Source organism: Athene cunicularia (genome assembly GCF_003259725.1).
Source record: "Athene cunicularia isolate RWA chromosome Z unlocalized genomic scaffold, athCun1 chrZ_part1, whole genome shotgun sequence".
In the NCBI taxonomy this organism is placed as follows: Eukaryota; Metazoa; Chordata; class Aves; order Strigiformes; family Strigidae; genus Athene; species Athene cunicularia.
In genome coordinates, this window is record NW_020799142.1 from 17,247,463 (window position 1) to 17,275,244 (window position 27,782).

The following is a 27,782-nucleotide window of genomic DNA, read 5'->3' on the forward strand; positions in this document are numbered from 1 at the left end:
GTCAAATTAGTTACTGGAACCATTCATAATGAGCAGTGATTGTGTAACTAGCATCTATTTGCTCCTACCCTACATGAGCAGTAGAGAATCTTCTGGAGCTACAGCCTTTGCGTATGTTTACACAAACTTTTTTTCCACAGAGTAATTCTTGACACTACAGATCAAGACAAATGCAATTATTAAGGCCACACTGTAATATTCCAAGTCAAGCAAGTTGTCCAAGATTAGTTCCAGAAATACTGAACACTTTGAAGACGCACAAGAAAGATAAGGGATACAGTTAAAAGTCAAAACAGATTCAGTGACATTACTCTCAATATATACTGCTAAATACACTTTTATACTGAGACAAAGTTCTAAAAGCCAAGACTTACAGTTTATATCCAGACTTACCCTTCGGGTATTAAATGGTGTAAAGTCTCTTTCTTCTTTAAAACCAAAAGCAATTTCTTCCAACCAAACAGGAACTTCCTGCTGGGCCTACATAATTAGAAAAGTGAATTTAGACACTTTGACCCCTTTACCAATTGGTATTAGGAGTTCCATAACTGTACCAAAGAAAAAGAGATGCTCAGTACATTAAAGTGAAATCCTAAAGACCATAAAAAGCTAAGCACCAAGATTTGAAACTTACATCTGAAAGCACTTTAACAAGAGATTGTGCAAGATGGCCATCTGAATTGTTATCAAAGAAGCAAACTGCTCTGCCTGTATTTCCACAACGGCCAGTTCGTCCAATTCGGTGAATATACTCCTCAATGTTGGAAGGAAGATCAAAATTAATAACATGTTGAACATTCTCAATATCCAGACCCCTTGCTGCCACTGAAGTTGCCACAAGAACTGGACATTTTCCATAACGAAAATCGTGAAGAACGAGTTCTCTTTCTCTCTGTTCTCTATCTCTACAAAAAAAAAGAGAGCAATGGTTACAATGGATGTTTCAAAAACTCTATAGTATTATTTAAGATACAAGTTAAAAAGGTCATGATTCATGGACAGTAGTTGTTCAGGGGCAGGGAGGGAAATCAGGCAAAAAAAAAAATCAACCCACACTACTAGTTTGGATTTCTGAATTTAACTCATTAGCAGTAAGACACAGTAACTATTTTAACCTATGTCTCTAGAGAAATATTTCTTTAAAAGAACCAGAGATAATAATGTACCAAACTCAGTGACTCACTAAAAAGATCCACTTGCTTAACTAATTGTTTCTTCATGCCATAATCTGAAGTGCTTTTCCTACTGCTTTATAGCAGGGAGCCAGAATAGCAAAGATAAAGTCTACCTAGACTTGTGCATACACCATTTTTTCAGATATATTATAAAGTGTGGCCAACCAACAGCACAGAACTTCTTTTGTTTATCATCATTGTAAGAAAACTGGATTTGCTCTAGGGTTTGTATTTTTAAATAATATTTACAGATTATGCAGTACTTAAATATAGTAGATCAGAGTTTAACTCATTTTTTGTTGTTCAAATGAAAGAACTAACTAGAAAGCTAAAGAAACAGTGCTTTTTTGAATTTAATATGGGAATTTAGTAAAGCCTGGTATGACCACTATTACAGGTAAGAGCAACTATCCTAACTTCAACTCAAAACACTTAAGTGGATCAGAAATTGATAACATTCATGACAGTTTAGCTGCTTCCATGGAACCAGTTATTCTCTTTAAGTATACAGTAACTCATTGTTACAATTCTACAGAATTTCCTCCCACACAAGACAAGTTGTGGGATAGCAATTCAGGTTAGCCACGAACAGAAGGCCAGACCTTCTCAAAATGACCCTCCACAGGTATGTAAGACTGACAGGTCATGGAATATATACAAACATCTTCTGTCTTTGTACTAAGATCATTTTGACCCATCTACAACTTTAATATTCTGATGCCAGAACACTTGCCCAAAACATCATTTTATCAGCAAGCATTCAAGTCTCTTCCTCCTATTACAAGACAAAAATTGTAAATCACATTTTTGATGTGCTACAGTTCACTGGGAATCTTAAGACTGTTGTCCTACAATTTGACATAAACAAACATCACAGAATACTGAACTACATTCCAGCTCTTTAAGTGGGAGACAGATCCTATTTTTAGATTAGTTTAGACCTGGAATTAGCAACTATTTCACTCTGTTTCTTAGCATTTGTTCAGGTATACAGCATTAATGAGAAGACTACAAACGCAAGTTAGAAGCATCTTCTCTTTAGATCAATCTCCATACAAATGCTATATCCATGAATATGACAAGGAGGCGGAAGTGACAGTATCAGAAATCCATACGCTGTGTGACTTAATTTACCTCATCACTTGGAGGAAGCCTAAGATAGAGTGAAAGGTCCACAATTGCCACATGAATTTAAAAATATTGTCTCATCAATAACACCAGACTGCCTGGTTTTGGTCACAAAATTGATGACAAAAAACTACTTATAAACAACAGCTCATTTTACTGAATTATATACTTTTTTTTTAGCAGTAGGCATAAGATTCTCCAGTTCATATACAGCATTTGAAGTGTGGTCAACCAGAAAGAGGTAAACTCAGCTCATGCTTTGAGAACTGGCCTTCAGAAACACTACATTCTCAATTGGGCAGTGCTGCTGAGGATTACAGGGCTATCTGAAACAAGACAAGTTAAGTCACACAGATATGGCCAAACATGAAATCTCAGTAAAAGTTTCTGGGGAGATACAGTATTAAGTGACTTGCAATTAATACTATTACCACCTGACTTTCACTGTCAAAACACTTACCCATGGATGCTAGTGGCTGGTATGTTTTCTTGACAAAGAAAGGCTGCAATGTAGTCTGCTTTTTTCTTTTTGTCCACAAACACCAAGGTTCGTTCATAACCTATGTTAAACAAGGGTTCAGATCCACTGCAGTTTTAAACTGATGCATTTTCACTATTCACAGTTACAGTTACTTACATAAACACCTGATATCAGAATGTTTTTGATAAAGTCTTTAAGGTGTGACTATAATCTCTTACCTGTGTTGAACTTATTAAATTCAATCCATCACTTTTTAGATCAATACAGAAAGCTATGTGAAGACAGGTGCATTGTATTTTGCTCCTCAACAGAAGGAGGAAACAAACCTTCTCTGTGATAAGTATGCACTCCCTTTCTACAGCATGTGGCTAAAGTGTCACACCATTCTGAGCACCAAACAGCAAGGTACACAGATTGTTTTTTAATTCCAAACTCATTTGAGTTTTCAGCATTAGAATTTAAGATACATTCAAGAGCAAAAAACTCCCAGTCATTAAAATACAGGCCCAAACACTCACATGGGTTTAATATACCTATAATCTGGAGATAATACCCCCAAACACTGAAGTATTGTAATTGACCATATAAAGAAACTAATCATCAGGGAAGCTTGTCTGCTAGTACTCAATACAGATGACACTTCAACAAATACCTGTAACACACAGGCTTCAAAACCTAGAAATTCTCAAGGTTTGCTTCAAGCTTCAATCGACAGTCTTGTAAAGTATGTAACATATGTAATAAAATGCAATCATGACTGGTCAATAGCAAGCACACAAGTTTAAAACCAATTTTGTCTTTCTTTAAAAAGAATTAGCAATAATGAAAGTTACCTATGCTTTGTAGAATTTCTATCAGTTTATCCCTCTTGGCATAAGAAGGAACTTGAAGAATGTTTTGCTGAACATCACTGCAAGCTCCACCCATGTGTCCAACAACAACAAATAAATAATCAGTTTTCAAAAATTCACTAGCAAGCCTTGAAAAGAAACAGAGCAACATGAAATCTGTTATGTAGTTGTATTTTTGTTTAAGATCAAGTAACTTGGTTTGCATTTAAGCAACCCTCACAACAAATACTTGTATCATTCCTAACAAGGCAGAGGATACAAACAGTCATGGCATTTTTTAAAAGCTAAAAGACTGTATTGCTTTTTAGACAGCTGTACAAAAAACCTGATCAACACGAAGGTGCAGAGACTATGTCTCTACAGCTTTTCATAATACAAATACTGCATTTTCTACCCATCTCAGGAAGTTCCACATACATGCTTATAATAAAATGGGTTACTGACATACATGCTCACAGAACTGTTCTCAGACCACTATATCATCACTAGCTGGGAGGACATGGGAGAATTATACACAGGCCACAATTCAAAACTGGCCTCCAAGAGACACCACCATCCTTTTTGACTGTTCAACAAAAGCACTGCTTAAACACAGTTTATTACGTAACATTTATTTACCAGTTGCTATAGGCAAAATCAGGTTTTGTTCAGACAGCGTTCCTCTTCAATTATCCCTTACATAGGTGATCTTACCTGAGAGATGAAACTTGCCAGAATAGGGAATTCCTTGGAATGCCCCATAACACTTGTTTTACTAAACTGTGTTAACTTATTGATAGTGTGCTTCATGCACAGTGTACACAAAGCAGCTTCCACTGCAGTAAAATTCGAATAGTAAACAAATCAATCCTAAACTGAAAATCAAGTTTAAAGTAAATTCAGAAAGAAAAGTATAATCTTGAAAATGTTAAAGGACTGCCTTAAGAATTTGAATCTCCCACCTGATTTACACTTAGCACTGAAAAGGTGTTTTTCATAGCAACTAAAAAAGTTATTAATATTTAAATGTGTTCAGTCTTAAAATCTGACTGGTTTAAGATCTCAGAAGGACACAGTTCTAAACTGAAAGTAAAAGGCAGGTTTAAACTCTCTGAAAAATGGAGCCATGAACAAAAAACAGGGAGAGAAGACGACCTTTTAATGGGAGATACAAAGCCCCAAATGCTAAACTGAAGCTCACCAGTTAGGTAGGAAATGCATGGTGTTCTCAATCCACATGCCCAGGAAGAGCCTTGACAATCAGACCACAGGTTAATTTAACAGCGGAGATCCAAATTCAGGTACAAAACCAAACAGTATGTTAAAACTAAACCTAATTACACTCACTGAATAGAAGTGCAAGAGAATCTGAACCCATCAAGGCCAAAGAAAGATCCTATGGTACTTAAATAATAATATATTGTCCAAAGTTGTTTTAACAGCAGAGTATAAGAAAACATTAGCTTTCCCAACTCCTGAATTAGAAATACAGTAAATCCAGGAAGAAACTGACTCCAGACCAGAAGGGTTTTCATTTGCTAAAGTAAGAACAACCTTAGGCATTCCAGTTTCAAAAGGGCACAAAAATGCCATTATTCACTTCCAAGCCATGATCCAAGCACTCAGGTTTCTGAAATCTATGTAAATCCTGTGAGACAGACAGTAGAAAAGTAGATCTAGGTTTTTTTAATTCAGAGGCAGACAATAAACATCTTGCAGTTGAAGGGATCTTCTTTCAGATGCTGATAGTTACAGTAGTCCTTACTCTCAGTATTTAGCAACAACACACAGCAAGAGCATTAGCGAAAACACATTCATAAAGACAACCCATATAGAGATCAAGGGATCAAGGTTCCTCTCTCAACCCCAAAACCTGAGCCAATCTCACTGTGCATCTTAAGTGGCAACACAGCGGATCTCCCCAGATGCAGTGTGAAGTGAGACCACATACCTGAACAAAGAGTAAACACATGGAATGAACAGGAACCACACTCATGTATAGTATCATTTGAACACTTGATACCCAACTGCAGAAACAAGGCTGTTAGTTTACTGCTCTTCCAATATGAAAAAAAGTCTATGAAAGTCTTAACAAAGGAAGCAAAGCCACAACATGCAACTTAAGACTGAATTTAAAGTGAATTCAATCCTAATTAGAGAAAGGCAATTCATGTCCCCAACAGCTGTCAGTAATAACTGATGGAATGGGAGAAAGCACCCCATTCCCCTCTATCATTCGGGGCTGTCAACTACTGAAATGTCTTCTCCCCACATCAGAAAAGACCTTTGAGGCTTTTTGAAGGCCAGGAAAGAGCTGTCAGGATTTGATTCACTGAAGTACCAACATAATTCACTGCAACAGTCTGATCATTTTACATGCTCTGAAACTGCACTATGCCTACCACAAAAGTCACCAAAATTATGTGACTGATCAAATTGAAGTTTAGACTTTTCTGATTTAAGCATGAGTATTCAGACATCTATCTGTGGCAAGTGCATCCACCTGATGAAAATGGGGCTTCCTGGCTGCTGAAATACAGTGGCCATTGATTTATTTTTTTCATGCCCTTGTTCTCAGGGCTTTACAGTAATTGGGGCCTTCAGTCAGTAAGGGCTGATACTGACCACAGATCAGGCTCAGCTCAGGTATAAATCGAGTCCCCTGGGGGAGCCACTTTGAGCTAGTCTCCCCCTGGAGTAGCACACTGGTTCAAGGCTCTCCCCTTGAGCCAGGACACCACCTAGGCAAACCCCTTGAGGTTTCCCCTATGGGTTGGGCTGCTCCCCAAAGAAATTCCTTGAGGTTGAGTGCCTTCACTTTTTAGGTGAGTGACCAAGCATTTTGGATTGTTGTTAAATCCTAGTGTCTGTGTAATAGCTTTTGTTCTCCTCTCAAACATTTAAATTTTTGCTTATAAGTTTGCTGCCAGTTGATTGTATTAAAAGAAATTTTATTTTAATTGTCATTTGTTTATCTTGAGAACCTCTGCAACACTATCTCTTCAAAAGTGTAAATACTGAATAATTTCATCCACCTACCGGGACTGGTGTGGTTTGTTTTATTACTCCCAGGCTCAGCAACCCCACTACCACTTGTTGAAGACAGTTCTGAGTCTGGAAAGTGGAACCTTAAGTGTGGTGAGTAGTGGAGCTGTAAGATATATCCCAAACCTGTTTATGGAAGGTTTAAAACTACAGAAAACAAAGCACTTAAGCACGTAAGAACTGTACATCAAAGGCTGGTGAATTGAGCAATAATTGGGATGTCTGGTTATATTATGTCATGGTGCCAAAGACAGCACTACCAGTGCCACTTGAGAAACAGCAAGATCACTGTTTTGAGGATATCACTGTAGTGCAGGAGGGACAAGAAACAAACAGGGGCAGTATGAGGACCTTTGCAGAAATGGTATTTAGAAGTCTTCAGAGAAACTCCATAGTTGCTTTAGAGTCCCCACCTAAATTAAGCAGTTAATGCGAGCTATTAGTTCTGTTATTTAAAAAAGGAAGTCTTGAACAAGGAATATTATCATAGGTTTTCAGAATCTTCTAGCAAGATTATGAGCTTTTAAACATAAGGAGTGCTCTTAACTCTTCAGACATTTAGGTCCACATAAGTACAACTTCAGATATAATTCCTTTTTTACTTTACTCACCTCCGAACTGCTTCAGGAAAAGTGGCACTAAACATTAGCGTTTGACGTTTATCTTTTGATGGCATGCTTGGGTAAGAAATCAACCTCTTCATATCTAACCCAAAGCCCATATCAAGCATGCGGTCTGCTTCATCTAGCACCAAGTATTTCACATGATGAAAACCAATCTGTAAGTATTTCAGTAAAAGAAAAACTGTATTAGTTCACTGACAGTATACACTTATAGAATGTTCTAATTGCCAAAATCTACCTTTTTCTTTCTAGTAGAATTTAATTAGTCACAAATAAAAGCCTATGTGCATTGTATTATTTGCATCTCAACCTCTATTTAACTTTTTAATTTGCACTAGCTCTAGTAGTATGGCATACACTGAAGTGCTTCAGAACCTGGTTCAGCATGTAAACTAAGATAGAGACTATAGATCAACTATTATCCAGCACATCTATTTAAGTTATGTCTGAGTTTTAAAAAAGGTTCTCATATAATCCTCACACACTCTCAAAAACCTCCTTGTTCTGAAAAAATTTGTCAGAAAGCATTAAGGACATTACAGTTTTCACTGTTGCTGACCAAGACTGTAATTTTAACTAGAAGCCTAGCAACCACAGAAAGCAGATGTCCAGTTTACTACCAAGAAATGTTTTCCAAACTTCATTTGTTTGTCACTGAGCCACCATTACAATATGTAGCAATTCTGAGTTGAACTTACAGTGTCTGCAAAAATAAAAATTCAAATGCAATGACAGCTGGAGGCTTTTTGTGTTTTGAATAAAATCAGTATTAAAATATCCAAAGAATTAATATTAGCATAGTTCCAGACAGATAAAAGATATTGTAGCAAGATAAACAGGAAAATATGCTATGCAATTTTCCACAAGGACTAAGCGAAGGTGTTTCCATGTATTTATACAATAAAATGTATATGACAAGAACACTGCAGCCAGTTTGATTTAGACTGATGTTTTCCAGTGGGTCCTGAAAGGGACTGAGAAAATCTGGACTCACACTACTCTTTAAAAAAATCTCATGGTATTCAGGTATGCCAAGAAAAGCTCATTTATATTTTAAGTAAGTGACAGTACAAAGGCAGCCTACTGACTGTTTTTGTGGCTCTATCTTTGCTTCTATCAAATCTTAAGAATGAAAACCAGTATGTAAAGACACAAGCGTGTTTAGGGAATTTAGATTTTTAAGAACTTACCTTCTGTCTTTCAGTGATGTCTAGAAGCCTTCCTGGAGTGGCACATAGTATATTACAGCCTTGTTTTAACAGACGAATTGAATGGCCTGTTTGTGTACCTCCATAGATCACAACAGGCCTTATACAAGTACTATTATATAGAATAAAAAAATTGATTAAAATTTGGATTCAAGATATAAGTATGCAGACAGCATTGCTTCATGAAAATATGTAAAAAATTTTATCTACCATAAACCGTCTTAGAGTAGTTCAATTCCTTCACCACATAGCACAACTTATAACAAAAAGCAGGACCCAAGACCTATAAGTCACTCATTGTAAGCTCAAAGGTTTCATTCATACTACATTGTATAGGCTGCACAGGTGGCTTACTTTGAAAGAACACTCCATTTCACCTGCCTTCTTCCCTCTCCCTTCAACAGAGAGTTATTGGCAGTAAGAACCAAAATGGTGTTAAGACATTGTCCCCTTTTATACAGCATACTTAGAAAAAGCTGAATCACCACATAGATGCATTTAGAGCTTCCGAAGTCATCTATCCACACCCTGAAAGGACAAAGCACAAAAACCAAAACCACACAGATAGACCTTTGTGAAGCAACTGATCATACTGGCCACGTAGTGTGCCACTCAAGAGTTAGACTGCAAACCCATTCAATTGCCAAACTACTTAGCACTTTTCCTAAGTTTTTTGGTTAGATCTATGGAGAAGAGCTACATCAGAGACTCATCTCTTGTAGAAAACCACCTCTATGAGCAAGGAGTCCCTCACACAGCTGAAGAACAAGTTCAGAAGTTTATATAACCCCCTGATAAGTCTTTTACATGCATTTTTCATACTCAAATTCAAATTGCCTATTCTTGAAGACACTAATTCAGCTCCATATGCAGCAACTGTAAATCAGATAAAAAATTACCAGGTTTAATCAGAACTTTTCAGAAAGCTTTAGTTAAGAACAGGAACAGGTTGGACTCATAACATTTCAACATTTATCCACTATCAGTTCATATATGTATTTCATATTCCTATTTGCGAACTAAGCCAAAGTGCTTAAGAGCATCATGAACCTGAACTGAACAGTATGTATGCAGTTCTTTAGAGGCAACAGATTAACATCCTGATATTGTTTAACTGCCCCCCAAATGTAGGGTATCTTGCTTTTCCTGCAGGGCAGTTATAGCAGAAACTTTCTAAATTCAAAAGTTATTTTATTGTGAAATTTATATCTAGTTTAAAGTGGCATAATTAATAGAACTAGCTACATAGAAGAGTTTTAGAGATTAAGCTGTTCTTAGTAATACACTTAAATACATATGCAAACATGATGTGACTTCCCAAAGACAGAAACAGCCTCCAAGCCTAAATTTGCCTAAACAGGCCAAGGCAAGTCTAATTTAACCCACCAGATTTTGCACTGTGTTCTCCATTCCACCTCCTAACAGTAACAAGCCTCTACAGACAACAGATTTAATTCTCTTCCTGTTCACTGATGACACCTATCACTTAGCAGCAGAAAGATCACTGGCAAACTAGTACAAAGGTAATCTCACACAACATCCAAGGCCTCAGTGATGTTTAGATTTTTTGTTCTGTTTTGAAGAAAGAGCCAGAAAAGCTCCCTTGAGCTGTGAAATTTCTGTCCAAAATGAGAAAGATTGGGAAGTACTTACTACAAATCAACACTACAGTTAAAAACCCCTAAACCCATACCTCATTTTGTCAAGAGGAAATAAAAGCAAGTGTGAGTTACTAACACAAGCTAAATTTACTTCATTTAAGAAGTTTTATTTTTCTCATCAGTAAAGATGTGACACAAGTTTAGTACTTATCTCTTCAAGCTGGATTAAGTCTCTTTTCACCCACCAGCAATATCAGGAATATTAGGAGTTTAAATCCTTAGCTACATAGTATGAAACCTCCTAGCCAGTATAACCATCTAAATTCAAATGTTTGTAGTCACTCAACTGGCACAGAAAAAAATATTGAAAGTATTCATTTAAAAAAAAAAATCACTGCTGATTCAGACAAAGTAATAATGAATACCAGGCAACAGTGCAAAAGCTTACCCATAAACCAATTTTCTTGCTTCTAAGAAGATCTGATTTATCAGTTCCCTAGTTGGGGCAACAATAATACATTCCGGTTCTTGCTGCTCTTTAAAGGTACAGGCAGTCACCCCATCTCTCATCATCTGAGTCACAATTGGTAGAAGAAAAGCCATCTAAAAAAAGTATCAGTATTTATGCTGTTTAGTCTTAAAACCTTCTTCAGTCACATTAAAACCTGTATATCTATCTTAAAGCTACAATGATACAGCACACTATCAACTTCAAGGAAATCAGACTGCAAAACAATAGACCTGAATGCACTACAGAACATTTAAGCCTATTTCTCCCTGTTTAAGAAGCATGAAAATATCTCTGGACCTTAAGAACATAATAATGTAGGAACACAGACATGCACTAAGTTGTGGGTTCTTCAGGCAGGTTCCACATATCACGCTGACATACATTGATAATTATATACCCCAGGATCAAACCCCCTCCTTAATATTTCAGACTCAAATGGTTTGGGTTGGAAGGGACCTTAAAGCCCATCCAGTTCCAACCCCTGCCATGGGCAGGGACACCTTCCACTAGCCCAGGTTGCTCAAAGCCCCGTCCAGCCTGGCCTTGAACACTTCCAGGGAGGGGACACCACAGCTTCTCTGGGTAACCTGTTCCTGTGCCTCACCACCCTCAGAGTGAAAAATTTCTTCCTCAGATCTAATCTAAAGTCGACCCTCTTTCAGTTTAAAACCATTACCCCTCATCCTATCATTATACTCCCTGATAAAAGAAAGGTGAGGAGGGGCTCTTTAAGAAAGATTTACAAACATTACAGTATCATCAGTAGATTCAAGGTAACTATGTGTCACCATTCTCCAGACTATAATAATAGCAGATCAGTTTGCAACACAGCTACACCAGAACTATTACTCCCATGCAAGACTAGTTACCCCCAAAACAGAATCTGTACAGCAGTCTCAAAACCATTCAGTGTATTTATAGTGTAAGGTCTGGACATTTGACCCTCTGCAAACAGAAGAGGTTTTTCAAAAAAGTAACTAATAAGCTACATAACAAAACTAGAATTCCACAGTACACTGAAGAGCTAAAAGCTATATTTAATATTCAAATATTCTTGTACAAAGATGTCAGTGGATAGATTTGGGGACATTCGACAGTTTAACAAGTTGAGGCACCTGTCAACTCAGTATCAACTCTCAACACTGTTCCATAATTAATACTGTATCACCTAAAACTAAGTCTGGTGCAAACCAGCCTTCATCAAGCCAAGGATGACAAACCAGCACACTACACTGTTAATCTGGCATAAGTTTAAAAAGAACAAAAAAAAAAAATCCCACAAAACAAAACACACATACCAACACACAAAAAGCCACAACATAAAGCCCCAGCTTCCAACTGCTGATTTTTTTCTCTCAGTGGTTTCTACAACTGCCTATACTTCTGAATCTATCTGTAGCCCTGAAGACTGGCCTGCTGTATCACAACAGTAGTTAACTGAAATTACAAAGAATTTCAGCCCAAAAATGCAACAACCCATTCAACATTCATATCTGCACTGAACACTACACCTGCCATTGTAGTGCAAGTCAAATCATTAGACAACAAGCTATGAAGCATCTGACACACTGAAGACTAAGGCATCATCCACCTAAAAGTTCAACATCACACACTTCCAGTAGGATGAATACTACAGAAAATGCTTACAGTTTTTCCTGATCCCGTCTGAGCACAAGCCATTAAGTCCCGTTCTGCCAGAACAATAGGAATGCTGTACTTCTGCACTGGAGTAAGTTTAGAGTATCCAGCTTTAACAACGTTCACTTTTAAAGTCTCACAGAAGTTAGCTGCTTCTAAATTCTGGACAAGAAAGAATTGTTATTAACAGTACACAAGCACAGTAGTTAAGAGTTTAAAAACTAAGATGCTTACCATAGGATACAGACATTAAAACACTAAAAAGTATTAACTTTTGAGGGGGTCTTGCCAATCATGTAGATTGCCATGGTTCCTACATGTCAGAGCCCCAAGGGTTTCTTCAACTTGCCCATGTCACTGAAATAATGTTGTTTGTAGGACAGTGAAGGCCTTCAGCTGGTCTTATTTAGCTTTGACAGAAACATCTCAGAAGCCAAAAAACAGACTAAAACTTTTCTGTTACATTTCACATAGGACATACTGTTTTGCCAATTATCAGGCCTAGCATAAAGGACACAGCCAGCATAAAGATGAACCAATAACCAAGTTGTATCTGATACAAAAGGGTCAGTACATGGGTGAGCTATGGGGGTACAAACAATTCAGTCAGATTATACATAATGGACATCAACCCCACTGACCCCAACAACGACACCACACAACCAACAATGGATGGAATAAATGGTGAAATGCAGTCTCCCACAGAAGGGATGGGAGACAACCGAGTCAAACCAAATACAAAAGACCAAGGAAGCCACACACTGAATCCCTACACAGCCCACTTTTAAAAAATGCCAGAGCTGACTGGAGCCCAGTCCCAGGGAGTCAGGAGGTTCCTCCCCAACAGGAAACTCTGCAAAGTGCATCCACCTCACAGACAGACACTGCCCCTTCCTGCAAGTGGTCCCAGCTTTTATCTCTAAGCAGGACACCTGACCTTTGTTTACTTAATGCAGACACCTGGGGCTCATTTACCCAATGGCTCTCCCTGCAAGGCCAGCCACACCCTGGAGGAAAGCCTAAAGGCAAACTCACCCCCCCTTTGGGAAGGGCTGTGGTAATCACCCACATGTCAACCTTAATCTGAGGCTTGGGGTTGAAACCCCAGCATTTCATATACACACTTAGTTTTTGTGCTAGAACTAACAAGAGGAGCTAAAGCAACATTCCTACCCCAGAAGAAAAATCATTATACATGACAAAATCAGTTTAACTTCAGTTAGAAAATCTTTCAGAAGATGGATGGGAAAAAAGCCTCTGCATCTCCTCCTTCAACACAGGTGCTACTACACCCTCCACCCTTCTTCCTCATTCTTAAGATCTTTTGAGGAAAAAAAAAACAAAACAAAACAACACACTAGCTACCTGGTATGGAATAGAAGCAACATTATATATTACTTTTAAACAATAAACAGCAACCCCAGAAATTACTTCAAACACACCTCTGTCCAAATAAAAACTGCTCCTACAGCTGTTAATTTACAGTGTTAAGGGTTCCCCAGTAACAGCCTTCTCACAAACTGCTGCCTAAGACCTTTCTTTCAAGATCTAAAGTGGTATTTTTCTGCCATTTAAGGACTACACTTTCTGTCTATTCAGTATTACTTTCTCTGGGACACTTCTGTAGTTTATCAATATAATTTTGAATTCAAATTTATATCTTTCAAGTGGACAGCATCTCCCTCCAACACAGTACTGTCTGCAACATTCAAAAAATTTTCCATTAGCAGCGAATATTATTAGACTTTGTATATATACATCCTTGCAGAGTTGTGTTCCACATAAACCCTGAGATTAATGAGTTCACTAACCAGCAGTGGTGCTGGAGGGTCATGTCCTGACACTTCCACAACATTTTCATCATACTTGTCAAAATTAATTCCTGTCTGATAATGTGCAAAGATGGCTGCTTCATCATCTGGTGGAGGAGGGGGCACATAAGTCACCCTTGGACCTTGAAAACACAAGCACGTAAGTTCATAAACAATATGAAGAAAAATGAAAATAAAACTGTTTTAAGAATGGACCTGCTGAAGTTAAGTTCAGTGGGATATCCTTCAGGCTTCTGTCCAGTTTCCAGGAAGACAAGAAATTTTATAAATTAATTCTAATAGAACAATTTTATACTACTAGGCTAGAACTCCCTTAAACTTAGGCTTTTGTCAAGCATTTTTTCTCACATTTGCTCATGGATCTTACTTTAAAGAGCTACTCACAAAAATGAAATTAGGCTCTAGTTCACCACCATGCAAAAAAAAAATTCTACCACAAAAATTCATTATACTAATTATCCCATTGAATAACAATACATTTAATACACAAGGATAAAATTAATCTGTTCATGGCAGTACATTTATAGTTCTGTATTCCTTAAGGTATTTTTCAAGATAATACACTCAAAGGTATAAAACTAATTATTTGATGCTCACTAAAAGACTGGCAATAGAAGCCATTTCACAGAGACCTCAAATGAGGAAGATGAGGAATGAAAGTTATTCACACAGAAGTCAGGAGTTCGCTATTTTTCTTTTTACATTTCAAGAGTAAGAGAAAGGCAATGTAAGGCTAACGTCACTTGCAAAAAACCATGGCAAGGTAAGTAAACCTTCTAATGATTGTCCCAACTGACACATTGAATACATCATTCATCATACATTTCAATCTGATCGCCTGCATATACAAATCCTGAAATTTATTAATTTGTATTCAGTAACACATCAAGCCTGTTTACCAGATGCTACAGCATCTGAAACTGATAATCTAGTGTTCCTTCATGGTTTGCTTTAATGACTATCATCACTTAGAAGCCTACACTATTGCCAATTAAGTTTTCTAACACCTGTGGCTCAGGTAGACAGGCTTTACTACTTGAAAGAAGAAACAGCCAGAAACAGAAAAATTCTATAGAACTCCATTCTGAAAAGCTAGTCTTTAGGTGATAACAACCACTTGTGTTGTCCAGTAATTTAAAGATTAACAAAGTTTAAACATACTAACCGCATTTGCTTGGCAACTCATGTTACATGAAGATGGTTATGCATTTACCCATATTGCTACCTTTTTTACTCTATTAGTTTCCAGTAACTTAAAGAATGTTCCTTGAGTTAAAAGAAAATTAAAACTGGCCTATTAGTTTGAAGAAGGTACTTACGTTTTTCAGAACCTGTTTTTTCTTTGTGTTCTGCTGCTGTTAAAGGAAGCATTCCAAAATTAACCACTTTTAGGAAACAAGTTAATTTAACAGAAAAATCCAAGAACCTTTATGAAAAATACCTAGAGACACTTAAAAAACTCAACTAGGGGTCCTGATATGGTTGGCAGAATGAGTGGAAATATTTAAACAAGCAACAAAAGCTTAGTTATAAAATGTCAGAAGACAAAGGCCCCATATTTATGTTTTAAAGGGCAGAAAGAGAGGATGTCAGAACACCAAGCTTAGCAGGACCTTGCAGTAATAATATGAAGGAATTAAACTCAGCATCTTGCTGACAGACTTCACAAGACACACCTGGTCCTTACTTGACTTGTAATAAGCCCCTTATCAAATAAATGCAGTCATCCCAGATGGTCATCACAAGGTGTCTAAATGAAGCAAGTTGTATTTAAAGACAATCAAGAGTAATTATCCCTCCTAAATCCAGTATATGCTTTGAAAGGGCTCTATACTCACCCAAGATGAATCATGAGCAAAGAAATCATAACAAATTGACATGCCACAGAAATTTGAGTTTTATAACCCTCTGTTACCTCTTCGGTGATTCCCCCCCCCCAACTAATCAACAAATGTTGTAACAAGTAATTCACACATGCTTACCATTACAGCATGTTGGTTTTAAGAACCATTCAACTTTTCCACAAAATCCAAAGATACTTGTTTTATGCTACATAACCAACTTCTGAATAACTGAAGAGCCATAGCCATAAACTTCACAGTGATTTTTCAAGAGTTAGGAGAAAAATTAAATCAGAAAACTATCCTGTTATTTCAACAGCCACACATTTATAATATTCATGCCATTAAAATTCTGACCTTGACATTCACACATTGTGTGTTGCTTTCATTACCACTGAAAAAACAATGACATTTATTCTTAAGAGTGAGAAAGTACTCTATCTTGCATATATAAAAACTGTATTCAAGATTGAGCTATTAACAGTAGCATTTCCAGAATCTGTTTCAAGTCCTACTCTTACTATACACAGAATAGAAAAAGCCTTAAACTAAAGCGGTAGCATCTAGCTACTCTGTGCAAGAAACTGTGATACTGATTTCAAAGAATGTTAAAAAAACCCTTTAAAGTAAGGCCCCTCTGAACAGAAAGGAACCTAGCAATGTAGACAACCAACACAAGACTGAGTGAATAGGAAAGAACAAGCTGTTCATACAAACTAGTGCAACTGTTGCCTACCAATATCCTTAACAGTCTTCACATACAAATACTTTACACAACCATCACAAAAATTAAGGAATAACTATCCTGCATTAATGATGCAGTTATGTCCACTATGAATATTAGCATGCTGCTTCTATAAACACTTAAGTTCCAAAAGGAAAAAAAAAATCGTTATTTGAACTAAATATATGAAAAAATTAACTATGTCAAATAGAGGCAAATCAATTATTCTTTGGATATTAAGTAGCACTTCTGAAAATGTGTACTAATCATTATATCTTTTCTACAGCGAAAAATCGTTTTACCAGGATCACACAAAATGTTTTTAAATAGAGACTATTTAATATTCTCTATTCTTAAATGGAGAATATTTACTACTGGCATCCAGTACCGAGTACACTATTTAATGGAATTTCTAGTTTGGATTATGGGGACTTTTGAGAGTGATAGATTACTATGCTCTAGGTAGCATAAAACATAGATTACAGTACCACCAGCAGCAAAGCAAAATAGAACCATGAGGGGAAAAAACCCTTTGTAAGCAGCAAAAATCCCAACAGATTAAAGTCCTTACGAAAAGCTGGCCTCTCAGACACAAGCCTTACTTGTCAGCCTGGAAAAACCTAAAACAATACTTCCCTTTATGGGTGGGGTGGAAAAACCCTAGAGCAACTATTTTAAAAGTGAGCAGCTCTTAAAGGCTTGCTTGGAATTCTGGGATTAGTACCTCCACTGTGCATTAACTGACCAGTGGCAGCAGGACCAAGAAAACAGCATTATGGACAACAGCTGTGAAGATCCAATTGCTAAAATTTGTTTAAGTTACAAATACATCTTGTGTGGGCATGCAAGCAAGCTGTTCAACATTTGCAGTAAACTCTTAATTCAGACAGGGAGAACAATCAGTGAGACAGCATTTAGCAAAGCTAAGATGGTAGTGCATTGCCAAAAATCAGTGAAGAATTCTGAAAGGCTCACCACCCTATTAAAAAGTCTCACCTGCACGACCTCCCAACACTCCTCTTCGTTTAGAGCCAAGAAAAATGCTAGACTGATCTTTAATACCTGTCACTAATACAGTGTATGGGATATAGTGTCTAAAATAGTATAAAGAAATATTATTCTTAAAGCTACTACTATTTTACTTGAAACACTCTGCAGTGCAACAGCCCCAAAAGATAGTTTCTAACTCCAACCTATGCTGTATTATTCCTCATGATACTATTATTCATACATCATCCATGTTCCACAACATGGCTGAAGAAAAGCTATTTCATAGCTCAGCGGACAAGCAAACCCGGAAAGAACGACCAAACTAGCCAACATGAAAAAAACCTTACCTCAGCTCAAAGCTAACAGGAAATCCTTTAAAACCACTACTTTGTATGTTAGAACCTCCTACAACATTTCGTTTCTTCAAAATCAGCAGTACAGCACAGCAAACAACTTAGTTGGTCCAATTTTGCAGGTGCATGTCCAGTGCCTTTTACTTAGCAATTATTCTTCACAGTCCTTATTTCTTCAGATAAAAAGTACAATAAAACTAATTGATTTGCCTAAGCTTATGAAAAAAAAGGAGTATTTTTTGCCAAAAAGTAGAAGAGCATACTGCTCTTCTGTAGTATTACTTCCTGCAAGAAGTAAATTGAACATTAAGTATTTGACTTTACATGCATATACACTATATAAGCTACTACCTTTTAACTCTTCAGTTATGATCCAGATCAGTTCAATCCTCTGGTTCAGTCACACAACAACTCACAGCACTTGTACCTTCTCAGTTTTCATAACAGTACTGTAGTGAAGTATTACTACAGTTGCTGCCTCCTATGGAGCAAGGATTTAAAAACCTGCCTTTCAGATCTATCAACTTCTATTTTATTACTCAGATCTGCTTTTCAGTTGCTTGTGATAGGCAGTGTAAAGTATTTAGTATATATTTCTAACCCCTTTCCCTAGTCACCCTCCTGATGGGGAGGAAGTAAGCAGCCACACACACAAAAATGTACTTCTCATTTTAGATTGGACAGTTTAGGTGTTTAAGATCCAAGCAGTTGACTTAAATTGTCATTTAGTCCTTTGCCTGTATTCAAGTGAACACCTATTCCATCATCTTGTAGTGAAAAAGAGCAACTTCTGCTAAATGAGACCAACAAGTTCTCCTACCACAGCATCTGTAGCTCCTTCTCCACCAGTGCTTGATGCATACCAATTTATACATCATTTAAGTTTTGCCAAATTAAAAAATGAAAAATCACATCTTACAGGCTCACATGCAAAAGACAGTCTACATATAAACATGCATAAACACTATAGACCTTAAATACAGCTTGTGAGTTGCTTTGCAATTGCCAGAGTCTACAGTAGAACTGTTTGGCATTCTACAGCACCAAGGTCAACACTGAGTCAAACAATTCCAGCGTACCCCTACCATACTGGGCATCAATACAAGAGATGAAGAAATCATATTTGTTCTTTCAAAAAAAAATTCTATACAACTTCCAAGGGTCTCCACAGCTGTTCAGGTCAGAACTTTTGCTAAACAACCCCAAAACAGGACTAGAGTTTCCGTCTTCCTTGTTTCATGCCAGCCCCACTTACAGCCATAGAACTATCAAGATAGATGCTAAGCACCGGTAGCTTCCACTGTCCTATGTGCTTCGGATAGTACCTGGTGGAAACATATGTGGTAGTACTGCCAAACTGCCATCTATTAACCTCTTCAATGTGCATTGCATGCAAGAGTGGCACTCGCCATTGTAAGCAGGAAGAGGACAGGGATTAAATATTGCTTTATGGATACTAAAGAAAGCTAGCTTTCAGGTCTTCTGTAGAAAAGCACTGGTATGCTCCCTCATAGCATATATGTGAATATTAATATTCAGCTGACTTTTATACTACACTATAACAAAATCAGAAAAATACCTCCCTCCAGGGAAATGGAATCAAAGCAAGATGTAAAGAAAACATTGATTTTAAGTGTAGAGTCCTGCCTTCTGGCAAATATGGTGGAGTATTTTATGTTGTGCATTCAAAATTAAGGGGTGATACGAAGTGCCTACATTACGTAGAAATAAGGATTGGTATTAACCCTGCTAGTCATAAATACACTTTTGGCTCTGACACAAGAAAACTGAGTACCTGAATGGGGAAAATTTAATGTACCAAATAAGACTAGCCGCTAGAATTACAGACACTCCAGAAAGTTACCTCTGTTTCCAAAATTCCTTCTGCCACCAAACCCACTCACTGGTTGATATTGTCTGTTCAGACATTCATCAGCATCTATAATTAGAAAAAAAAGAGTCATCTTCACATTCAAAGCTATCTTTGACATTAGGGTAGTCTTTTGGGTTTGGGATTTTTATTTTTCTTGTTTCAGTCTGTGGTTTTTTTTTTAAACTCAGTGAAATTACAGAATTATTCCTGCTGAAAGGCACCTCAGATTTGCAGCCTACCTCCCACTCAACAAAAAACCACCACATAACAAAGGTGCCCTTTTTGCAAGACAAAGAAAAGTAAAATTACAAAGTTCTGGACAGGTCTAACTACTGTTTTCTGTAAGAAATAGCACCACTCAGCAACAGTACTGCTACTAACACAGTGAAATCTGAATTTCCGGAATCTCTGTTGTAAAATTCTCCATTCTAAATCTTTTGTCCAAAAGGAAGGCTTAACGATTCGCAAAATTACATATTTTAACCCTGCAATTCTACCTCTACTCCTAGAATACCCTTCAAAATAATTCTGCATATGTTGACTTCTGTTAGGTCTTTCAACAGCACCTGGAAGAGGAAAACAAGAAGAAAGTAAGGTACTGTCTCCCATAACATCCTCATATACAAACAGATCAACTAAACACCATGAGACTGGTTGCTCTCCCCCCCCCCCCCCCAAGGGAGGGCTCACTCACTAATTACAGTCAGGGGCAACACACACAGAATCAGGGAAAAAAGATCAAATTAATTTGTTACATATCAAACCAGAGTAAGATAATGAGAAATAAACCCAAACCTCCGAAACACCTTCCCCCACCACTCCCTTCTTCCTGGACTTTCTGATTTTTCTACCTGCTCCCCCCCCCAGGGGCACAGGGAATAGGGGTTATAGTCAGTTCATCACATGTCTCTGACACTCCTTCCTCCTCAGAGGGGAGGACTTGTCACACTCTTCCCCTGCTCCAATGTGAGGTCCCTCCCACAAAAGACAGTCATCCTCAAACTGCTCCAATACAAGTCCTTCCCACGGGCTGCACCTCTTCATGAACTGCTCCAGTGTAGGTCCCTTCCACAACATGCAGTCCTTCAGGAACAGCCTGCTCCAGCTCAGGCTTCCCATGGAATCACAGTGTTCTTTGGGTACAGCAACCTGCTCTGAGTGGGGTCCCCAGGGGCTGCAGGTGGAGATCTGCTCCATCGTGGACCTCCATGGGCTGCAGGGGCACAGCCTGCCTCACCGGGGGCTGCACCAGGGGCTGCAGGGGAATCTCTGCTCCAATTCCTGGAGCACCTTCCACCCCCACCTTCACTGGCCTCAGCTTCTGCATTGTTGTTCCTTTCATCTCATTCCTCTCCACTGCTGGTTCTCCAGCAGCCTTCCTCCCCTCCCTTCTTAAATATGTTATGGAGGCACAGCCACTGTCACTGATTGGCTCAGCCTTGGCCAGAGGTGGGTCTGGCCTGGAGCTGGGGAAGCTTCTCACAGGAGACAGCACTGCAGCCCCTCCCCCACCTACTTATCTCACAATGCAAAAGTACAGCCTACATAATTCGACAGAGAGGAAGACAAATTAGGCTGAACCACTGGGCTTCAAGGGTTGTGATCAGACTGGCCAGTCTTCAGAGTTGCATTCCAACCTCAGTGATTTCTATAAAATACAAAATTCCCTATTCTGCAGTATTAAAGTCAAGATCAGGGGACATCAGCAACCATCACAAAGATATGAAATATGAAATCAAAACATGAAGTCTACAAAATTCCATGATGTACACATGTGACTTATCACAGAAACTGATTGCTACTGTTTTCCTTCCAAGTTAACACTGCTTAACATATTTATATAGCTACCTCTGAACAAAACCAATCCACTAGGTACAGTACATTCTGCAACAAGGCAAATATATTAGCTAAAGATCATGTGTATACAAGAATTTGTCAAAGGAAAACAGTGTTTTCCTTTACCAATTGAGTATCAAGTCACTCAGTTAGGGAACTTTGCTCATACAATATTAAACAAAATGTTAAAACTGCTGCTTATAGCCTGAACAATGTTCGAAGTTCCTGCTCACTTGGAAAATTTGAGTAGTTTGTGGCAAAGTCAGTATAAAAGATTCTGATACTCATGTTTAATCTAACATGTAACAACCAACAAATAAAAACCCCTTACCAATTATTTAAATTGATATTTTTATGATTTACCACTACAGATTGGCTTCCATTGATCAAGTCTATTCGCCTTTAATGGGGTGACGACTCTTCCCATTTACTTCCCATCCTAATCCATTCTTACTCTATCACTCCTCTTCCACTGATATTTCCACAGCACACTAAGTTAATTCAAAATTTAAAGTTTTTGGAAAGTACATCATGTGTCAACAAAATACTTGATCAGTAATGCACCTGCTGTAATAAGTTCCTTCACCATGCTGCCATCTGTGTTTACTATCTTACTAATGAACGATGCTGGACAAAACCACAGGTTTATAGACAGTGAATAGGACAGAACCAATAATCACTCTACACTAGTCTGCTATGTTTAGCACTTACACCAAATCAGTTGTAGACTGCCATGTTACTTGACAACGAACTTAAAATTGGTAAAAGTATAGCAACTTTGATTTGACTACTAAGCAAATTATTCATGCAATTCATGTCTATGTATGTTTGCAAGCTAGCTTGTCTTACAGAGAGTCTAGAAGTATCAAATGCTAGTATTTAATTTGTCACTATACCATTTACCATTCTAAGTTTACTAATTTTCAAGCAATATTTGATAGATTAAGAGGACTAGAATGAATCCTTGCTTCCAGTTCACTGGAATTAAAATCTAGCATTGCAGCAGCATATCCATGAAAAACAGCTGTTAGATCCACCAATCTCCTCATCATATGCATTTACTTATAGCTTACTACTGTATTTTGGGATTTAAAACCTGATTTTAATACATTTCAGAGACATCTATTCCCAAATCTTGTACATACTAAATATCATTTTGGCAAGACTTGAATTCTGGTTTTTGCTTGGAGTTTTTTTTGTGGGTGGGTTGTTGAGTTTAAGTACCAAAGGAGTGTGGAACAGAAAAAACCTCCTTCAGAACTGATGAAAATTCAGAACCATCAGCTTGTAAAGAGTTTTGCTTTAATGAAGAAGCAATACAAAGAATGAATTCACTTCAAGTAAAGTTTTATTAAAAAATAATTTGAGATCCTACTTTTAGCTTACCCTCATTACAAGGATTTACATAAGAGTACTACTACTAGATATTGTTTCAAAGAAAAAAATCAAAGTTAAAGTTTAACCTACATACACTAATTCTACCCATAGTATTTAGTGTCAAACAAGTAAGCTGAAACACTAATATAAACTATACAGAGCCTACAAGGGCATGGCATTCAAAAGAGCAGCTCCGAAGTGCTTAAATTAAAACTTATCTGAAGCACAATCTTTTAATAAATTAGAAGCTTTGCAAGGGAAAATGTAGTAAGGCCCATGCAGCCTTTCTTGAAAAGAGGAAAAAAAAGGACACCTTTTTCCATCATGTTGTAGGGAAAGGCACCCTTTTAAACAAGGTCAAGACAAGATGCATAATCCTATCAACTAAGAGCCTCACCTCTGGAATTCCTGAACAGCTTTAGCTCTTTAAGTCCTTCTTTAAACAGCAAACAAGGTTTGCTTGTATGTAGCATAAATAATCTCAGTGCTATTACTTATGCTTGAAAACAGCTGATAAGGAACTCTACCAATAAAACAAACCAGAAAGGTTGTGTTAAGCCAAAACAGACACTTTGAAATTGCTCACTCTGATCTAAAATGACACAATATGCCTACCTTGGGAAAGGAATGGTTAATGTGACTGTGAAAGCAAGACATTTGCAGGAAAAGCCCTCCCTGCCATGAGTTCAGTACAAGAGGCACAAATCTGATAATACACAAGTTAACTTTTTCATTACATATTGCAAAAATAAGATGCAGAGCTGACAGCTAGTCAGAAGAGTGAGCTGGAATATAACATGAAGCCCTGAGACTCACTTTTGCCTAATTTGCAATTTAAGCCCTCTTCACAGGCACTGCCTTTTCCCATTTGTTCTGAGTCAAACTATTGCTGAAGTTAGCAATCTCGCAAGGTTGTGAAGATCTCAAAAAAAACGTTCTGCTGTTCTAGGATGAATGCAAAACCTGTCCTCCAAACTTTCTACTTCCTGTAACTGTCCAAATTCACTGTAAATCAAGTAGCACAAGTGACACTTATTGTGCTGCTCCTAATTTCCCAATATCTTAGGGACAAGGAATTGGAGAAACTAAGTCTGCCTTTCAGCTATACACTAAAGGGCGGGGGATGGATACCTCAGCCATAAATGTACTGCCATGATCTGATTGTTCAAACACATGAGCAGTTAGAAAGATATGGAGAACCTGCCCTATGAGAAAAGGCTGAGCAAGTTAGGTCTTTTCTCCCTGGAAGAAAAGGTCCAGGGAGGATCTTATCACAGTATCCTAGTACTTGAGACATGCTATAAAGACAACAGGAGGTCTCCCTTCACAAAGAGCCACATGGAGAATATAAACATGCTGCACTGGAAGAATTTTCATCTGGATAGAATACATTGTTTACAGTGAAAACATTCACTGGAACAACTTCACCAGGGACATAGTGGAGTTCCCATCACCAGAGATTTTCAAAATGAGGTTGGATAGGGTGCTAGACAATCTCATTTAAGCTTCCTTTACAATGAAAGGTCAGGCCAGATGATCTTCCAAGGTCTCTTCCAACCTGGGCTGTTTTATGATTCTATGATATGACCATAACTCGTACTAATTACAATTTGTTAAAATAAAGTTTAGGTTGTTCTTCCACAGTTGGATTAACTACATGATTAAGCTCAAAAACTTTCTACCTCAGACTGAATTTCACTGAAGTCAAAATATCAAGTAAAGACCATTCCTAACTTCAGAGACTACATTGAGAACACCCAAACTACCTTAACCCAGAGACCTGTTCCCTGATCCGACTACTGTAGAGTCACACAAAGTAAAGCCTGGGGCAAACTACCTTCAGCAGTAACCCTGGCTTGGCATATTTAAAACTTCTATCTTCTATATCTAAAATTCTTCAAACTTCTACATCTAAAACTTCTGTTCAAGTTTATAAAGGTATCATTTTCATTAGACCAAGTGTGCTTTACAGAAACTTGATATCAAACTTCAACATTTTGCCTTGTGGTTTTGGTGTTTTTTTTAAAATGGATCTAAATTTCCATTCAACAACTTCATCTGACCTTTTCTTGTTTTCAACACAACTGTCACACAGAACCTCACCAGAACTGCTCAACACCACATATACCACTTATTTTCAATAATGTTGATGTTTAGCACAGCCACTTTTAGAAACGTACGTGAGGTAATACTTATCAGCTCTCATTAGAAGTTATATGCTGTATTCAATAAATTACAGTAAATGAAGGGTTGAGGGTCAAAAGGAAAGTCTACTCATGTTACCCATATAATTTGATGTTGCTAACTCCTTGGGGGACACATGAAAACATCAGTGATAACATTGTGGTTTGCTTTAATCTCCAAACTAATCAAGTGATCAACTTCCCCAAATGTCAGTAAAATCTAAAGTGCCTTTCACATACCAAATGATCCTGTACTTGGACTGCGGTAGAACAAGGGGCTTTCTGGTCTTTCAGGTAAGTTAATCTACAAAAGAAAAAAGACACAACATGTTAATTTCAAGCCAAAGTACATAAATACAAATGCAGTTGCTAAATCTTGCACTTCTGCGAGTGATGCACAACACAATTGTTCGCCTCCCACACTCAGACCCTTTCCGAGCTGCGATCACCCCCCACTCCCTCCAGTTATATACTGAATATGAGGTCAGCAGGGTGTCGAGTATCCCCTTGTCTGGTTCGGGTCACCTGTCCTGGCTATGCTCCCTTCCAGTTTATGAAAATTAACCCCATCCTAGCCGAACCCAAGATAATAACTTCCTACAAGCCCCCTTTTCCAGTTTCAGTTTAAGTGAACTGGGTTTATAAATGCTGTAGTAGCCCAGCTCACAGCGGGGAGTAGAGACAACTTACAGAAGCAACTTAAGCAGAAACTATGAGAGGAAACACAACAGTTCCACCTATGTCTGCATATATGATAGCTTCCCAAGAGCTTGGAAAGGAAGATTGTTAACTAACCAGATCTGGAAACACAACTGTTCCATAATCCCTATCATGATCCATGAGCCTCTTTGCTCTTCTTCCCTAAAAATCTGAGTATTAAGAACGCTTTCAAAATACACAGCAAAACAGAACAAGAGGGCCCATGTTAACTTATTTTAAAAGGCAACCACCATGATGAGACCCACTTACACATTAAGAGCTACAGATGCAATTAAGTCGACTTGGTTTCTGTACACATTTAAACCTGCTTGAAAAGTCAGATTCCCATTTTCTAAGACCGAAGTTTTGCATGCAAACAATTCCATGTAACAACTCACTGCTATCAATAAAAGGTGAGGCTTCAGGTATTTTCTCTGTATCAGCTTTTGGTGGTCAAGGCCATCTAAGCCCTTTCCCCATCACCAAAAGTAGTCTTCAGGTTAGACAATTAGAGCTCACCTAAAGCACTGGTTGAATAAAACAGCAGCAAGCAAACTGCTAGCCAGGAGGAAAACTCTTTTCAGTAACAGTGAACTACTACAGCAGCCTACCATATTTACAAAAACATACTACAAGTGATATTCAAAGTCCTAACTACAATCCTCAAACAGGTGCACTCCTCACCCTTCCTACAGCAGCTATACATTTAAACGTTTGGGACCAATATTAAGGTCAACATTAACTGAACAATGCAGATCAGCTGAGAGGGTCACCCAGATTCTATCTGTTGCAGTGGTAAAAAGAAATACCCATTCAGTGACTGCCAGCTAAAAAGAAACAATAGACTAGCTATAAGGACATCAACAGCACAGAGAGAGAAACTACAGTTCACATCTAACCCACAGCCAATAACTACCACCAAAACACATGGTTCTGCTAGACCCCAGTAACACAACTCCACCAATGCCCTTTCACTAATCAACAGACAGTAATAAGGACCATCAAACCAATCCCATTACTGCAAAAACCTGCAGTCTACCAACACTGAAAACCCAGCAACCTGTCCTCAATTCGTCCTTCAACTTCAGGAATACTAGATTTCACATACATAAGGGAACAGGAATGCCTCAGAAGGGAGAAAATAAAAGCAGACTGCAGGGCCAGGACTGGGAGAAAGAAAGTGAAGAGAAGCAAACACACGACAGCCCAACAGCTGCCACTCCATACCTGCTGAAGGGATGGGAGCATGGGTGATTCCTCATCCCCCACCTCCAGATTCCAGTTCTCTGGGTTCATGATGTCCCTTGCCAGACCTGCTTCCATGAGACAAAGCACGTTAGCAGCAGCCCCCGGCCTGTCCCCAGCGGGACCCACGGTGCCTATGCAGGGAACACTGTTGATGCTGCCCCTCCCGCACTGGCCTAACCGATGCCCCCCACCCTGTCCCGCGGGGGTAGGAACGGAGAAGAAAGGGGGGAAAAGCCTCCCGCTTCCAGGAGAGAAGGGCCCAGCCCCGCTCCTACCTCCGTCCTCCAGCTGCCGCACCTCGACCCGAAAGGAAAATGGCCCCGCTTGCCCAGCTACTTATAGCGCCTCCGCACGTGCAGTTGGCGGGCTCTCGAGGTGCCCGGCCCGCCGGCCAATAGGAGCGCGTGTCGTCACGGGCGCACGTGTGCTGCGGCCTAGCTGCACGGGTGGCTCAGCGGCGCCGGCGCCCGCCGCGTCAGTTTCGTGGCGCCGTGGGGTGGCGGGGCAGCAGGTTTAGCTTTAGGTCGTGCTTCGCTCGGGCATGTGGAAGAAAGAGGGGAGCTCGGGGAGGTGCATGTCTGCAATA

General features: G+C 38.5%; 1 protein-coding gene across 1 annotated transcript in view; it reads right to left on the reverse strand.

Annotated features, from left to right (window-relative positions):
• DDX4 (DEAD-box helicase 4) overlaps positions 1-27,244 on the reverse strand; it is a 29,556-nt gene extending 2,312 nt beyond the window's left edge. Inside the window, exons 1-13 of the mRNA XM_026865787.1 lie at positions 27,176-27,244; positions 25,490-25,553; positions 19,845-19,919; positions 18,244-18,265; positions 14,052-14,250; positions 12,250-12,402; positions 10,540-10,694; positions 8,473-8,602; positions 7,271-7,437; positions 3,618-3,763; positions 2,764-2,863; positions 635-905; positions 394-480 (exon numbers count right to left, since the gene is read on the reverse strand). Coding sequence (XP_026721588.1) covers positions 394-480; positions 635-905; positions 2,764-2,863; positions 3,618-3,763; positions 7,271-7,437; positions 8,473-8,602; positions 10,540-10,694; positions 12,250-12,402; positions 14,052-14,250; positions 18,244-18,265; positions 19,845-19,919; positions 25,490-25,553; positions 27,176-27,244 — 1,638 coding nt within the window. The remainder of the gene's footprint in view (positions 1-393; positions 481-634; positions 906-2,763; positions 2,864-3,617; positions 3,764-7,270; positions 7,438-8,472; positions 8,603-10,539; positions 10,695-12,249; positions 12,403-14,051; positions 14,251-18,243; positions 18,266-19,844; positions 19,920-25,489; positions 25,554-27,175) is intronic.
• Between the last annotated feature and the right edge of the window lie 538 nt (positions 27,245-27,782).